The 18,562-nt window shown below is 31.6% G+C and overlaps 1 protein-coding gene across 1 annotated transcript; it reads left to right on the forward strand.

Moving 5' to 3' along the window:
- Positions 1–7,610: 7,610 nt before the first annotated feature.
- Positions 7,611–9,460, forward strand: LOC120074236 (protein TIFY 5A-like). The gene is made up of 2 exons (XM_039027290.1): positions 7,611–7,959; positions 9,011–9,460. The coding sequence occupies exons 1-2, from the start codon at positions 7,768–7,770 to the stop codon at positions 9,203–9,205; spliced, it is 387 nt and encodes a 128-aa protein (XP_038883218.1). The 5' UTR covers positions 7,611–7,767; the 3' UTR covers positions 9,206–9,460.
- The last annotated feature ends 9,102 nt before the right edge of the window (positions 9,461–18,562 follow it).

The raw sequence follows: 18,562 nt of genomic DNA on the forward strand, positions 1-18,562 counted from the left end.
CAGCGACGACCCTAAAAATCATCATAATTCTTCTTTTATAAACAAATCCAAGAAAGGAAACAATTTCCCATTTGGAAAAGATAAGTCGCGTCTCAAAGAAGAAAAATATATGATAAAATAATTCTACCAGATATATCCAAATTAGGAAAATATTTTTGCCGAAAAATAATTTGTTATCTGAAACAGATGCCAAGACTATATTTGAGATATCTGCAAAAATCAATGTTTTAGAAAATATAAAACCAACCAACCAAATCTCTAACATTCTTGAATGTAAAAAGTAATTATCATGATCTTTCTCCTTAAAAATCGAAGGTTGGATCTCTCATTCTAAAATAACTAATAAAAAAGTGTAGAACATGAGCCACACATTTAAATAAAAAGAAAATGAACTAAAATGGTGGGAGTAAAAAGGCAATATCGTGCGCTCGAAGTTGACGATGCTGAATTATAAATTTGCAATTATTTTCTACCACACGATTTGCACGTGACTTCAACTATATAATAATGATAATAATAATTTTGACTTCAACTATATTTAATAATAATATTATTTTGGATTGACAAAAGTTGTATTTTCTCTTTCTAAACTAAAAAATAAAATAAATATGTCATTCTCTTTTACAGGGTTGTAAATATCTGACGAAGGTCCCTTCTCTGATAAATATCTTGATAGATATTTTGAACAATAAAAACTAGAGTGCACTAAAAAACAATTGTAAATTGCAAAAACTATCTCTGAAGTATGATGAAACTTGTAATTACACTCTCCACTTATATAAGTGTTCAAATTGAACTTCCAAGCATTTAATGATAAAAATTGAACTCTCAAATTTTCACAATTGTTAAAATTTGATCCAAAATTTACAAAGGGCTAGTTGAATAAATGGAATTCAAACCCAAGATAATAGAATATGTAGTACAAGGATAAGATAATTGCATATATAGAACAAAAAATAGTAAAAGATCAAAAAATCCACACCCAACCACCATTTTGCATGCTGCTTCCCAGTTTTCTTAAATTGAAAGCTATCATTGATAGCTACTATTAGTGATAGCTTTCAATTTGAGAAATATGCTATCAGTGGCTATCACTGATAGCTGCTATAGATGGTAGCTATCAGTAGCTATCACTGACAGCTGTTATTAGTAGTAGCTTTTCGATTTGAGAAGTGTGCTATCAATGACTATCACTGCTAGCTGCTATGAGTAGCTATCACTACTAGCTACTATCTGTGGTAGATTTTTTATTTGAGAAGTGTGCTATCAGTTGCTATCACCTATCTGTGATAACTTTCAATTTGAGAAGTGTGTCATTAGTTGCTATCGATGATAGCTGCAATCAGTGATACTACTATCAGCGATAACTTTAAATTTAAGAAATGTGCTATCAGTTGTTATGACTAATAACTCTGTCAATTGCTATCAGTGATGCTGTTGTCGGTGAATATCATTGATAACTTCTGTTAGAAACATGAGGTATAATATTTTAAAGGGAGGGCAAAATTAAAAATTAGAAAAAAAATCCAAAAGTTGATTGTTATAATTTCATATACAAATATTTAAAGAGGTATAATATTTTTTGATTTTTTCCCTTATTGTTTTATCTATTACAAATATCCAATTAATAATAGATTATTGTCAACTAATATTTAGTGGAGAATTAATTTTATGATTTATAAATATAATATCAAATACATTTTAAATAATTATTTAAACTATAATCTAATTTAAAAACACATATCTAAAAACATGTTGAATATCTTGTTTTCAAATTTATTTTGAAATTACAAACATGTCCTAAACTTTTAATTTGTTAAATCGTAGTTAAAATTGCTTTTTTTTTTTTTTTTTTTTTGTTTATATTTTTTCTTCTTCTTATTTTTGTCCCTTCTCATGATGTGATTTTCATATTTCTTCTCCACTGCAATAAAACCCATCCTTTAAACCTTTCTTTGTTTTCTATTTTTTTTCCTTCTTATTTTTGTCCCTTCTCATGATGTGATTTTCATTTCTCCACTGCAATAAAACCCATCCTTTAAACCTTCCAATTTTCCAACTTCTTAAAATCAATTTGTCATTTCTTGCCAAATATGCTTAAGAATTTCTAGCTCTCTTTTACTCTCCCTTCTAATTTTTTTTATATTAAAATCAAGCTCAATTGATATATAGTGCTCGTACTATCGACGTCGAGATCAAATGTTCAATTCCCCCACTTAATTCTTTAATTGTAATACTTTTGCCAAAAAAAAAAATCATCATTTCAAATGAAGGCAGAATTTTTTTTTATGAAAACTGGGGATCATCATCGAGGAGCGAATTTCAACGGAAATATAATTTTTAAATTAAATGTTTGAGGGTCAAAACTTTTATTAATTTATAACTTTGGAGTCCAATTTTAACAATGGTATTAATCTAAGGGTTCAATTTATACTATTATATAAGTTTAAAGGCCCAATTTTAACACTTTCATAAGTTTGAGAGTCCAATTTTTATAATTGATGATATATCGTTACTATCATCATACTTTAGAGGTGGTTTTTTGCAATTTGCTCAAAAAAATCCTTTGAGTTTAACACTAATCAATATCATGGGTACTTTTAAAGAAAAAAACTAAAGAACATGAAGTAATGATTAATATGTAAGTTAGTAACAATTTACTTCTTATCAGTTTAAATTTGTAAACAATTTAGTTATCAGACGTGTAAATCATTTAGTCTTTGAATTTAGTTATATGTAACACTTTTAAAATTTATAACATTTTATTCTCTATTTTTAAATGTTGTTAAGTTTTAATGTGATTTCTGTAGATTGATAAATTGATTAGAAATTTAAAAAAATGATTATAAACTAAAAAAAAATCTAATTATTAGATAATAAAACTTGACCTTTAATTTTGACAAGATTTGTTTTAGTAGAGATTAAGCTAATTTATTAAGCATAGAAACTGTATAAATTATTATATAATCAAATTAAGACTAAATGTTAATCAGGTAGTTTGACTAAATGTTTTGAGTTGTAAACCTTGCTCTTCGTCCCCTCCCTATTATGACTAGAAATTAGTATCTTGATCTATGATTTTCCTCGAAAGTTGATAGTTTCATCTTGTAAAATTGATTTAAATGTGCACGTGATGGGGAGGGAGTGTGGGAAAATTGAATAATCTTTTTCGTTGCTCACAAATTTTTGGTTTAATTTTTTAAGGATCGCCATAAGAAATAATTATTCTTTATTGTTTTTTAAATAAAAATAATAATCTCAACCAAATATAATGGAAGTGTTTTAAAAAGTATATGTTTAAATGTGCAGTTTTCAATATAATGTCTGTTTAAAGAAAAAAATTACAAGAAAAAAATAATAGGTTAGGTAAACTATATCATTAAAATGTCTGATATCAATAAAATATAACTGTAACCAATTTTAAACTAATTTTAAATTTCAATATTATTACAACATATAGTTTTTAAGGAGATAAGAAAATGATGTGGGAGTAGGGAGTTTACCAACGAGGAGAAAATTCTCCAACCAACTTTCTCTCTCATTTTCCATCCACTTTTCATATTAGATGGATCCCACAAATTAAGTTAAATGAACATCTTTATTTTTTAGAATATATATATATATATATATATTAGAATAGGACGAACATCTTTATTTATTTATTCCTTACCTACTAAAATTTATTAACTAAATTGTTATTTCAATTATTGTGTAATGAATTAAAGTTTGTTTTTTTCTTCAACATATCTTTTCTTTAAGTTTCTTATACATTTAATTACATTTACCAATACTTAAATGCTCTAATATCTCATAATGTTAAATTTTAAAGAGAAAAACAGAAGGGAAAAAAACGCGTAATAATTGTAGCTTGAATATGACTAATTTTGTGCATTTATCAGTTTCTCTGTGCACCCACCTTCTGTAATATTCATTCTATTTGTATCTTTTTCACTACATTTATCACATCTGGACAATCTTAGGATTGGTTTGAATTGACGTCTTAGAAAAAAGTATTTTCAAAAAGTTTATTTTTATTTAAATATTTTTCACAAAAATGGTTGAAATTATATTTTAAAAACTATTTTGAATGGTAGTCAAACATTCTAATTTTTTCCAGAATAACTTATTTTTTAAATTGAACATTTGGAAATGCATTCCAAACGCATTCTTAATAAAGGTGTTTAAATTAAGAAAATTTATTGAAATTTACCTGTCATATTAATTCATTTTTACTCCATATTTTCAATTTTATTGAATTACTTTAAAATTGGACTTAGAAGGGAAAAAGTCTCGATTTTTCTATAATTTACTTGAAGGTTGGAAACGTTTTCATAACGAAAGTCTAGGTTTTTATTGATACTATATGTTAGCTTTTTATCGTCAAATACTCATTTTGAGATTCTCTTTTAATTTTCAAAGCGGTAATTTTATTGCCCTTGAAATACTAATCTCTCAAATGTATGGATTAAAGGTTACCCTCTTCAATATAGATGGAGCTGTGTTTTGTGTTCTGTGACATGTCAATTATTTCTTTCTTTTTTTAGACTAAACTTGAACAATTAGAAGTTCAATGATATGGTATATTGATCCAAATGATATCTCAACTTAATTTTAAACATATTATCCAGTATGTTTCTATAATTTTTTATTTTTTATTTTTAGAATTTTAGTGGGCAACTTTATTTTTAATTTTTTTGCAGAGATGTGTAATCTGAAAGTTGATTACACGTACTCATTTAGTATTTTCACTTTATTTTATAAACAATAGATTAACTTAAATTATGGTACTTGTTATCCTATTTTTTTATGTGATAGTCATTAACATCTATTGTTGGTTAATTTGAACATTGATTTACAGTAATCATACATAAATTAAAATATATATTCGTCAACTTGAATCAAGAAGAATCGCCGACTAAATTATATTATTTTTATGTAATGCTTTGTTTTTTTTTTTTAGTTTTATGTACTATTTTGAACAAAATCTCTCTCGACTTATAATAGGATATTTTTTTAAGTCATATTTAAAGACAAGCCGACGTATAGCAATGCACCAAGTTTTGAGATTTATCCTCAACGGATTATATAAATGTTTTCCAAATATAACCAAAATTTAAAAATTAATATATTAAAAGTTTTTATAATATATTTTTTAGAAAAGAATGTTATCATTAAAATAATATGGCCCATAGAATGTAATTACCATTTTGTTTGTTACTTTTAATTATTTAAAAAATATAAAATAAAATCTGTGGTTTATTGTTATAAACAACAGCTTTGAGTATTGTATTTATTAAAAAAAAAAAAAAAAGTAGGCTGTTTAGGAAATGCAAAGATGGATATATTAAGTTGTGAAGAGATCATAAAAGAAGATCTTTTATAGGGGAAGTCAGAAAAAGAAAATATAAATTTAGAAACGTTAGAGAAAAAAATATATTTATTTTACTATATTAATAGGTGAAGTAATTCCCATAAAAAGTTAGATGTTATTTAAAAATAAAATAAAATAAAAACTCTAAATTTAACTTTGGGATATTTTGAAAATGAGCCCATTTATTTATAAATAGCAAAAATTTTCTACCTATCAGTGATAGATCGCGATAGACATCTGTCAGTATCGGTGATAGATGTCTATTGGATTTATCTTCAGTAGACAATGACATTTTACTAATTTAAAAATATTTTCAACAATTTTACCATTTAAAATAATTATTCTTTAAGTTTCATAGTACAAAATTGTATTTTTAAAAGATATAACTAATTGATTAGTCCTTTAGGCATTATTTTTTTTTTTATCCAGCTACAGGAGAACCAGGAATAGAGAACTTTCCCCCTTTTTCCATCCACCTCTTTCTATCGATCAGATATCACAAACCCTTTAATATATTAATATTAAAATCAAATCTTTTTTTTTTTCTCTATTGGAGTTCTCAAAATAACAGGGATCAAGATCAGCCAATGAGACGATTATATATATATGTGTGTGTGTGTGGGGGGATGCATGATTTAATAGAAGGATTAATGCAATATTTAAGAGAAAATTAATGAAATGGATAGTAACCATTTTCATTAATACGAATGGTTTTTCATTTTCTCATCTAAGGCTATTTTTGGGCATCCAAGTTAACGGTTTGGCATAAAATGAGTATGGTGCTGATGTGTGTTGATGTTATTGGTTTATTTAGTTTCTTCTTTTAAAAAATGTTATAAAACACTGATGAGAATCTAAATTTTGAGTTGGAATTAATATAATTATTAGTTGAAAGTTTTAATGGATACCATTTCAAATGTTATGATAAATATTAATTAGAGTTTTAGTACCTCTTAAAACATAAGTTAAGTTATTAAAATTATCTTGAATCTTAACATTTCTTTCAAAAGTTACTGTATTCTTGACCTTTTATTATATTTCAAAATTCAAAATTATTTTGGAGTAGAAAAATTGTTAGAATGTTAAATGAAGAAAATTCGACGTGTCTAAAATGTCGATCTTTCAAACTTAATTAAATCAAGTGTCCTAATTATCTTTCATTACCATGCCGTTTTATGTTGATTTATTATTCGGCAATGTAAAAAAAAAAATCTACTCCAAAAATTAATCTTAAAATACTTGTAAAATCTAAGGTCAATATGATACTGTAACTTTGAAAAAAATAATAGAATCAATTGATCTTAAACAATGAAGCAAGTTTAGGGTTCTTTTTCATAATTTGGCTAAAAGGATATTATATACAATAGGAGGAAATTGGGAACAAGAAACCTCGAATTTTCATTTTATTATGTTTTTTAAAAGAAAAAGCAAAAGAAAGCTTGGGTTTCAAACTTTCAACCACTAGGTACGGGTGGTCGTTCAAACGCAAAAACCGTTTTTGAAAATTGAATCGAACTAAACTGAAAAATGCGGTTTAATACGGTTGAAGAAACTTTGAAACCAAATTAATTAGTTTCAGTTCAGTTTTAATTTTGAAAATTGAATTTTAGATCGAACCCAATCGTTTTTAGCTAATATATTTAAGAAAAAAAATAGTAAAACCGAATTTAAAACCGAACAGTTTTATATTTAAAAAACAAAATTGAATTTAAAATCGTCGAACCGAACCGAACCGTTTTTAATTAAAAAAACATATAACATAGATTTTTTAAGAATACCAAAACCGAATTTAAAATTGAATCGAATCTTATATATATATATGGTTTGATTCGATTCAATTTTACATATTAAAAAATTTGGTTTGATTCGATTCGAGCATCTAACTGTTTGCACCCTTACCCGTGAAAAACAAAGCCCACTTTGTTAAGACTATTTCAGCACCCAAAACAAATAATAATAATAATAATAATAATAATGTGATAGGGCAGGCTTAGGAATATTAAAATAATAATTATGTGAGTAAAAATTAAAAGAAAGAAAGAAGAAAGTTGACGTGGAGAATTGGTAATAGGAAAGGAGGAAGTGGTGGTGGTGAATTATTTCAACCAAAAGATTTAATTCATCATAAAACCCAATATCATTTATCACGTGCTTTTATATTTATTTCAACAAAACGGCACCGTATTTCCACCCTTCTCTTTTTAAATACTGCACCTCCATTTTTCCTTATTCACAATATCCATTTTTTTTAAAAAATCCCCACTTTCTTTTTCTCTCTCTCTTTTTAACTTCAAATATATATATATATGTAGACAGAAACAAAACTCACTTCTCCATCAAATCCCATTTCATTTCTCTCATTATTATTGTTGTTATTATTATTAATTCAGTTTTCCATGAAAATTAACTCCTCGTCTCTCAGAATGAGGCGAAACTGCAATTTGGAACTTCGTCTTTCTCCCACCTCCGCCGCCGCCGCCGCCGTCTCCGACCACTCCTCCGCTGCCGCTGACGGCAGCCCTCAAAGCCAACAACTCACCATCTTCTACAACGGCCGGATCTGCGTCTGTGACGTTACGGAGTTTCAGGTACTAAAAAACTAAATTTTCTTTTTTCTCTTTTTTCCACGTGTCTACCAGTGATTGGATTGGCCGGCTGTAAGCTGTGACGTACTGTCGTCTGTGACCGCGTAGTACTTTTATAATTTTTATTTTAAAATTTGACTAAATCCGTTGAGCATGAAATATTCATGCGACACTGCGCGTGGTTTAGTTTCCTTCTTTGAAGCCGACACCGCGTTTTGGCTTTGTTGACATGTCGTTTTCATTTCACCAAAGTTCCCTCCGCCCAACCCAATAAAATTCAAGAAAAAAACCCCACGTTTTTTTTATGTCTTCTTTTTTATTTTAGTATTTATTTAATTAATCAATTAATAATTATTTAATTTCAAATATTATGTTTTCCAAAAAAAAAAGTAGTTGTTCCGGATTATTATGCTAATAATTAGTCGTATTTTATTTAAGTGCATAATTTCATAAAGGATCATCTTGAATTTATTAGTTTATTTGGATTATTGTATGCTGCATTATTACTTGCATTATTTATAATTTTTTTTTTGTTTTAATAATTAATAAGAAGTTAATGTCTCATATATGGATAAAAAAGAGAACTAATTGATTTGTCTGATAATATCGTTCATTTTTTTTTCCTTTCCATTTTTTTCTAAAACAGAATTGTTTAATTGTTTCTTTATTATTATTATTATTATTATTATTATCATTCTGCATAATCGTTTTTTAATATGTTTATAAATTTTTAAAAATAAAATCATGCTTTCATTTTTTTTTGGTTTTCAAAATATAAATAAAAGTAATATTCTATATTTATTTTTTACTTTTATAATAATAGTAAATTTCTAAAAATAAAACAGCATAGTTAGGTTTAAAAAACTTGTTAAAGCTTCAAAGAATACGAGAACAGTGATGGATTATCAAACACATCACTACTTTTTAAAAGAAAAAAAATAAAATAAGAAATAAGAAACCATTGTGAAACATACTTGTAAATATGGTTGTAAAATTATGTTAGGTTTACATTACATGAGAGTAATGATTTTGTTATATGGATGAATATTTGCAGGCAAGAGCAATTCTAGAGTTGGCAACTAGAGAGATGGAGGAGAATGCTCAGAACGAAACACCGTCGTCGATACTACAACAGTCTCTGCCGCCACGACCTACGACCACCCCGGGGCTTTCGATGAAGAAATCACTACAAAGATTTCTGCAGAAGAGGAAGCATAGAGTTCAAGCAACTTCTCCATACAACCACTGAAAAATATTTAAAATGGAGACAACCAAAATTCTAAACATAATTTCAAGCCATTTGGGGCTTAGTTCAAGTTCTTAATTATTTTGGTCCTTTTTTTATTCCATAGACGTAAGAGAAAGAACACCTGGAGGCTTTTGTAAATTACTATCTGTTTGTTTTTGTTTAATTCTTCAGCTTCAAAATTTAGCTTTTTCTTCACTTTAATTCATTTTTTTTTCTAGATACTATATACAAATTCATTCATCTCAATTTCTCATTTTATACCATAAGTGTGCCTTTTCTTGCCTTCTTTTATTATACTATTCACATCTTGAATTGAATTTGGATTTAAATTGTGATATAGTAAGGTAGTTTAATAATAATTGATATATACTATTTCGTCATTCGAAGTTTAAGGTTCAAATCTTTATATCCACATTTGTTATATGAAAAGAATATTAATAATTAAATAAAATTATTGTTAAACATAATTCTTCTAATGACAATGAAAATATCCACTAACTCTTTCAAACGTACGAATTAGTCACATTTTCTTATTGTGTCTCTTAAACATATCTTTCTCAGTAACATATTTCTCGTGAATGATTAAAGTATATTTTTTTATCAGTAAAGTTTTTATTTTTTACAATATCTTAAAGTAGTATATAATAAACAATCTTTTGACCTCTAGTGATCATCTCATCCTCCATTTCTCCACCATTTGTTATTAATCTTTATGGAAAAGTAGAAGTACTTGACATTCAAAAGAGTGATGTTCGTTTCTATCTAAGTCATTTTATGCATGTTTTTAAAGTGCATTTCTTTTTTCTTATTATTATTTTAAGTGTCTACTTCAATAACAAGTTAACCATTGTTGCACAAGTCAAGCCCATCTGGAATAAGATTTCAAAGTCTCTACTACTGCGAGCTAATTTTAATGGTTGTTTCAAAGTTAACCATTGTTGCACAATAGATTTATTGGGCCGCATGTTTGAAACACGTTTATTAATGTGACAAATTCGGAAGACGTAATATATATCAATTACCGTTAGAGTTCTTTTTTTTATATCTTCTTTTTCGTTTTACTTTTTCAAATACTTGACTGTTAAATTACATTATGTTGAAAATAAATTTAAAGATCTAAAAAATAGGAGATTTTCAAAAATGAAAAAATAAGAGAACTATTTACACAAAATAATAAAATTTTAATCTCGTTTAATAGAGGTTAATAGAACTCTATGTGCATCTATCAGTAATAGAAACTAATAGAAGTCTCTATCAATGTCTATCAGTATTTTTTTTTATTATTATTTCTATAAATAGTTGAATATTTTTTCTATATGTGAAAACTTCCCTTAAAAAATTTTAGAAAACACATATTTACAGTAACACAACGTTCATTCAAGAGACGACCTTCTGTACTAATTTCTAATTGTTTGTATGCTCAAAATCGAAAAAAAAAAAACATTAAAAAAAAATAGCTTTACAAATGCGTGGATTTAATGATAAAGAAAAATAAATATAAAATTTAAAAAATATATAAAAAAAACAAATCATGTTATTTTTTGTTTTTATTTTTCAAAATTAAGACATTACTTCCACATCCAAATTTCTTCTTCTTATCTACTTTTCAATCATGTTTAAAAAACTAAGCCAAATTTTGATAAATAAAAAAATTGTTTTTGTTTTTTGAAATTTAGCTAAGAATTCAACTATTGTATCGAAGAAATATGCAATTCATTATAAAAAATATGGATGAAATAGATTTAATTTTCAAAAACAAAAGTAAAAAAATAAATGATTATCAAACGGGACCTAAACAATATCAAATTATTATCTCTATTTCTTTGAATCTTTCTTTCTTTCTTTCTCGAAGTTTAAATTTTAGGAAGAAAATTGGCTGTTGACCCAGTAATTGGTTTGGCAAGTCAAATTTTAAGCTTGAAACTTTAACGTTAAGAAATGCATCTCTAAACTTAAATAAATGGTTTAACTAATATCCTCAATTACTTATGTTTCCATCGTTTTGAAGATTCTTCCTTACCTGATTTTGTGCTAGTTTTTTGGTTGAATATAATTGAGTATTCGATGAACAATTTTCCTGATTTAGTTTTAATGAAGTATTATTAGTTCATGCCGCTCGGATCAAGATTGGAGTTCTTTTTTTCATAACAATATGTGATAGAGGATCATCTCTAACTTCGAGATTATAATATATATACATATTCATTTTGACAAATATTGAAGTTAAATTCGCTGAAATATTAAAAGTTTAAAATTAAAGTTTGACTAGTTGATCTTAAATATAAGGATAAAAATAAATTGTTGAACTTATTTAGAAATTATAACAAAATTTCATAGTTTTTCTATGATAGACCTTAATATATTACTCTAAGAAGCACGGACACAGATACAGATACATGATATCGGTACGATACGATACGACGATACGTTAATTTTAAAAAAAAACTAAGATACGGATACGTTGAAGATATATATATATATATATATATATATATATATAATATATATATATATATATATATATATATATATATATATATATATATATATATATATATATTATATATATATATACATAATGTCTAGTTAATTGTTATAATACTTATTTTAAGTAGATCAAAAAAGATTCAAGAAGAGAGTGAAAACTTGAAAAAAAATCTAGTAACGTCGAGTGATTGTTGAGCAACTAGAGTAGACAGTAGGAAAAAGTAGAATATGAAGATTGAAGAATGAAGTTGTGGATGACGGGGCTATGAATCATGATTTAAATAGTGAAAGAGAAGGGAATAATGATGATTTAATTATGTTTTGGGTTTTTTTTTTTTATAATTTTTTTATGTTTTTATCATTTCTAATTTATTTTGTTTTGGATTGCTCAATTTAAGTGGATTTTTATGTTTGAAAGTGATTTTTAAAATAGTTGAAATCACTTTTGTCATTTTCAAAATCAGTGTGAAACATCTTTAATTCTTCAAAACTAATTTTGATGATATGAAAATTACATTTAAAAGTGTAAAATTGAAAACTAAATTAATTTTGAGTAATTAAAAGTGTGTTTTTGAGTGATTTTAAAAATGAAAAAAAAATGATTTTTGATGATATTAAAATCTCTCATAAATATGGACTAAAATAAAATGGGTTGTGGGTTGGGCTTTTTAAGTGGTTAGGTTTAAATTTGAAAAAAAAAAAAAGACCAACGTATCCCCTTCATGTATTTGAAGCAGATATGCGTATCTGGAAATTAAAAATAAAAATAAAAAAATCAGATTCTTCAAATCACGTATCTGACACGTATCTACCACATATCTGGACATATCTGTATCGTATCTATATCTGATACAGATTCTCTGTATAATTAGAAGTATTTGTGCTTCCTAGATATTACTATTTGTGTCTATCATGAGATAGATAGATATAGATAGTAATCTATCGTAGATAGATAATGAAATTTTTTCTCCAATTACGGAGAAGAGAAAAAATCAAAGTGTGGGAACCCACCCGGAGACAAAAAGTATAGGAATAGCAATGATATAAATTGAAAGAGGTGTGGGACAAGGCATTTAGCACTATTAATGGTTATATAACGTTTTCCTTGCCAATTCTTCACTCCCTTTGAAATATCATACTTCAAGGTGTCAATAATGTCTAGATGAGCATGAAATTTAATTTGAGTTGCTTTACAAGTTTAACTCCTCCAAATTTTGTATTTAAATATTTTTTTTTTGTCTTTTTCCTCAAGTAACACTTTTATTCATTCAAAAATTACAATACCTTTGAAACCTAAGTTGAATTTGTATTTGGCATATTTATATTATTTACGATTTTAACTCTAGAGTTTAGAGAAATGCATTATATAAACTCTCTTAATCCTTGAGATGCTTTTGCTATGTAATTTGAATTATTCTCTAATAAACCGTTCTCTCTCTATTAGAAGAAAAATTACTTCTTGATGACAAAAATAAATAGGAATATGGACTTTTTAAATTTATTTTTAAACGTTAAGCAACTATATAAAGTGGTTAAATTGAAACTTTAGGAACCTAAGACACGTAAAAGAAAAGAAAAAAAAAACTAGAAGACTAAATTGGTAATTTTATGTAATCTTTTATATTTAAGCTTTTATATATGATAGTAATAAAAAGTACATAAATTGTTTATTTTCTTTTCAATAGTGGATTACAGTACATAAATCGTTTCTTTCCCACCTCCCGTCAATAAATGGGTTGCTAGTAAGTTAAAGATTTTAGTGTTTGTTCACATTGGTGTATGTTGAAGGATAAAATTTTGGACCAATCACAAGTCACCACGTCATTTGCTAAATTAATGACGAATTTCTAAATCATTAATTTTGGGTCCAATTAGAAGTTGACACATGTTCCGAATTGAATTGAAGACCAGTTTCGATAACGTCACGCGGTTGAATCGGATGAGAATAAATTGACCCAATTTGATATTATTATTTAGGTTCAAAGTCCAAACTACAAAAAAAAAAAAAAAAGTTGAATTGGACCCAAATCTCAGATCAGGCCCAAAACCAACTAATTGGGTCCAAGGGCCCAAGCCCACGAAGCCCGCCTAAGAACTCTATAAATAGAGAAGTTCTCTTCATTTGTAGGGACAACATTTTTCTACATTCAGAGGACTCAGAGAAAATTCATCAACAATCAGAAGACTCCCAAGACTCCTGAAGCTGCACTTCTATAAGACAGAAGACCCTTAAAGACACAAATACTTTTCCAAGACTTCTACTTCAAGAACGTTCGGTGCTTTTCTTCTCCAAGTCAAGTACATTCACCCAACTGAGAGAGAATCAGAGGATCAAGTATTAGAGATCGAACCACATCGCATCAAATCAACTTCAACATCAACACGGACTCGAGTTCAACTCCACGAAACACATTTCTCCGAATATCTCGTGTGAATAAAATTGGCACGCCCAGTCGGACTTCTCTACCTCTCATCTCTTTCTCAGCATTCAAACAAGTCAAATGGCGCCTAAGAAGGCGACATCCAAATCTTCTAAGAGGATGGCATCTAAAGCTTCCTCCACAAATGGCTCGTACAAGGAACCGGTCACTCACAACCGCTCAAGAGAAATCACGCAGAAGCAAGAGCAGAGCTCCCTCATCGCCCACGACATCTTGAGGCAAATGATGGAAGTGGGGTTGTCATAAAGGAAAACCCCTTGTTCGACAACTCTACTTTCGCATCCAGTAGGCTGAAAAGAGATTCATCGCCAGATGTGATTTCTGTCATGATGGCGGATGTGACAGTGGAAGCGGCCATGGCTGAAATGGAAAGGAAGATTAACTTTCTGATGAAATTCGTCGAGGAGCGAGACCATGAGATCGCTGCCCTGAAAGAACAAATGCAGTCTCGAGAGGCAGCTGAATCAAGCCAAGCATCCATGATCAAAGCAATCGACAAGGGGAAGACCGTGCTATAAGAAAACCAATTGCAACAGTCAGCCTCGGTGGCCTCTTTGTCGGTCCAACAGCTGCAAGACATGATCATGACCTCCATAAGAGCTCAATATGAAGGACCGACCCAAACTTCCTTCATGTATTCCAAGTTATACACCCAGAGGATCGACAACCTGAGAATGCCTATAGGGTATCAGCCCCCAAAGTTCCAACAATTCGACGGAAAGGGCAACCCAAAGCAACACATCGCTGACTTCGTAGAAACATGCGAAAATGCGGGAACAAGGGGAGACTTACTAGTCAAAAAGTTCGTCAGAACCATCAAAGGGAACGTTTTTTTACTAGTACACAGACTTAGAGCCTGAGGTGATTAATAACTGGGAGCAACTTGAAAGAGAATTCTTGAATCGATTTTACAACACCAGACGCACTGTCAGCATGATGGAGCTGACAAACGCCAAACAATGGAAAAAGGAGCCAGTTATCGACTATATCAACCGATGGAGAGCTCTGAGACTGGATTACAAAGATCGACTCACCGAATTATCTGCTGTGGAAATGTGCATGCAAGGTATGCACTGGTAACTCCTCTATATCCTACAGGGGATAAAGCGCCGTACCTTTGAAGAGTTGGCGACCCGCGCTCACGACATGGAGCTAAGTATCGCCAACAGAGGAACGAGGGTCTTTCTGAACCACGAAACGAGGAAAGACAAGAAGGAGGTAAAGGGCACCGAAAAAATTGTGAAGGGCACCACGAAGGAATCAATGGTCGTTAATACAACCCCATTGAAGTTCTCCTCAAAAGAGAAAGAAAAGAAGATATAGAAGAAAGACCAAGAAAGCGAAAGACATCGCCCAACCCTGAAGGAACGATAGGAGAAAGTCTACCCATTCCTCGACTTTAACATAGCGGATATGCTTGAGCAACTACTGGAGAATCACCTTATCCAACTGCCAGAATGTAGACGACTGGAACAAGTCGACAAGGTGGATGATCCCAACTACTGCAAGTATCACAGGGTCATTAGCCACCCAGTCGAAAAATTTTTCGTACTGAAGGAATTGATCCTCAAATTGGCCCGTGAAAGGAAAATAGAGCTGGATCTAGACGAGGTGGTCCAAACGAATTATGTTGCAGTGACGGTAACTCCAAGCGTGGCGACACCAACCATATTTTATGAAGAAAGGGAGATTTTGTCCAGTTTGGGACCTTCGAACCTGTGGTAGTGCGGTTTCTGCAGGAGGTCCAAACTACAGACCCTCAAAACGGAAGAGAGCGCACTGACGATGACGATAAAGGAGGTAGGATCCTTGTGGTGCGCCGTAAGAAGGAAAGACTGAACTTTACCCAGAAAGAGCTACGCTCTCATAGAAGCTACAAGGGAGAGAGTAGGGCACAAAAAATGAAGGGTAGAAAAAAGGCTCAAAGGCCCAAGGCTGTCGACGGGAGAGACGAGGATATTCCTCGTCTTAGACGACAGATGACTTTAACAGATTTCCGCCCGAAGAACTTTTGAAATTGGGGTTCAGAGGAGATACCAAAGATTGCCGCATGTCATGTTGTCAGTATCAGGGAAGAGGAAGATACCATTCCAGGACCATTAAAGTCGACAGAAGAACCAAAGGGTTCGTCACTATTCAACATAGACGACCTGCTTTCAATCCCGCCAGAAGCTAAGACGACCCTTATTGAAGCGCTGTTCGAATCCAATGCCTCTGGTGCATCGACCCCCTCAGCACGTGCTTATGCCTCGTGTTGCACGTTCATAGGCTTCTCAGACGAAGATCTACTACTGGGATCCAAATTGCATAATAGACCTTTGTACGTCTATGGATACATTCGAGAATAGAGAGTGGGCCGAATCCTCATCGACAACAGATCCACCGTCAATATGCCTAAGACGACTATGAAACAGTTGGGCATATTCATGGAAGAGCTATCAAACAGCAAATTAGTAATTCAGGGTTTCAATCAAGGAAGCCAAATGGCGATAGGCATGATACGCTTGGAGCTCCTCATTGGCGATCTGAAGGCCGATGCACTGTTTCATGTGATAGACTCAAAGACCACCTACAAACTGCTATTAGGACACCCTTGAATTCATGGGAATGGTGTGATTACATCGACACTACATCCGTGTTTCAAGTTTTACCAAGACAGGATTAAGAAGGTTGAAGCAGATTCTAATCTGTTTTCTGAAGTCGAGTCTCACTTTGCAGATGCAAAGTTTTACCTAAAGAGCGAGAATTCTGGTGAGACGATGCCGATAGAGAACTTGCTGACAAAGAAAATGGGTGGATCCCAGTCGAAGTCGCCAGTAGACACGGAGAAAAGGGCAGGTAGCAAGGTACGAGCCTCCAGCCCAATAGAGAATATAATGTCCCTCGGCGTTGGAGAAACACCTGTGGTGAAGGGCGAGAAAGTCTCAAAACCTCTGATTCTGCGCTATGTCCCTTTGTCGAGATGAAACAAGGGTGAGTCACCTTTTATGGAATGTTCAAAAGGTTTGCACATCGGCGACATAGAAATTCTAAAGGAGATTTCCGTCACACCCCTCACGTCGATAACGAAGCAGGAAGTCCACAAGTCGGAGGCGGAAATGACGGGGTCAAAGCTACCTGAGAGGCGAACGGAAGACGAATTCGATCCCAAAGTTTACAAGCTGTTGGCGAAGGCGGGCTACGACTTCACAACTCACACTGAGTTCAAAAGTTTGAAGATTTACGAGCAATCCCAATTCTCACCAACCTAAAAGAAGCTTTTGCAAGAGGGACATGCTATACCCATGTCGAGGGCGGGTCTCGGATATGAGCCGTTAGAGCCACTTTGCATAATCAGAAAGGTGAAGGGGAAAGTCGCCAACAGTAATCATATCACTGCGGAAGAAGTTGATGATACAGGAGAGAAGAAGGGCAAAGATAAAAGAGCCTAAGCCTTCGACCGTATTAGACCACCTGCCGCACGCGCCTTGGACTTCGAAAGATTAAGCATGATGAAGCAGAAAGGGGAAGCTCGCATACTATTCCCAGAGATACTCGACGTTCAGTCTTTCGAAGGTTTACTCCGTCAAATGAAGAAAATGAGGAAATCATCTGTCAATTGCCGATGGTGGTGCGACCGTCAGCCTTCGAAAGACTAGGCACAGTTCTAAAGGAGAGTGAAGAAAAACCCCACACTCCCATTTTTTATCGCTTGAAGCACGAGAGGGCTAAATATCCCCTCAATCAATATGTCCTTAGTAAGACAAAGGGGAAGGGAAAAGCCTGCGCTGACGCCCTCGAAACAACTACAGGAAAGAGGGGGCCGATGACTCGAGCATCTATCTAGCAGCGAATCAACCTTAAAAACGTCGAAGCGTTATCGGACCAGAAGCCATCAGGAGAGGCAAGAAGTGATGGAGAAATCCGAAGTTCCATCCCCTCACGCATGAATAGAAAGACCTTTGTTACTCTGAACACAAGTGAGGGCACGCTCAAAGTAAAGAGGCGCGACGTCGTTTTCACCAATCCTCAGAATAGAAATGTAGAGTAGGAGGAAGGCAAAACTTCGTGCTACCACATCACCATCACCGAAGAATCCGAAGAAGGAATGACCGAAGAGGAAGTGAATAACGCTCCGCAAGGGCTAGCGGATGGTGGTCAATCCACGGTGGACGAGCTAAAAGAGGTAAATCTGGGCACCGTAGAAGAGCCGCATCTGACTTTCATCAGTGCGTCTCTCTCGGAAGAGGAGGAGGATGAATACATGAGTTTACTCACCGAATATAGGGATGTTTTCGCTTGGTCATACAAAGAGATGCCGGGATGATCCAAAAGTAGCAGTCCACCATCTCACGATCAAACAGAGGTGTCGACCAGTTAAGCAGGCTCAACGACGCTTCGGCCAGAACTTATCCCCCAGATTGAGGTTGAGGTCAATAAACTGGTTGAG

Source organism: Benincasa hispida, chromosome 3 (assembly GCF_009727055.1).
Source record: "Benincasa hispida cultivar B227 chromosome 3, ASM972705v1, whole genome shotgun sequence".
In the NCBI taxonomy this organism is placed as follows: Eukaryota; Viridiplantae; Streptophyta; class Magnoliopsida; order Cucurbitales; family Cucurbitaceae; genus Benincasa; species Benincasa hispida.

What these genes read in the sequence shown, in the direction of transcription:
- LOC120074236 (XM_039027290.1), top strand. Translation starts at nt 7,768, where the DNA reads ATGAAAATTAACTCCTCGTCTCTCAGAATGAGGCGAAACTGCAATTTG. An exon ending in GTGACGTTACGGAGTTTCAG is followed by an intron (nt 7,960 to 9,010) that starts GTACTAAAAAAC and finishes GAATATTTGCAG; the next exon opens with GCAAGAGCAATTCTAGAGTT.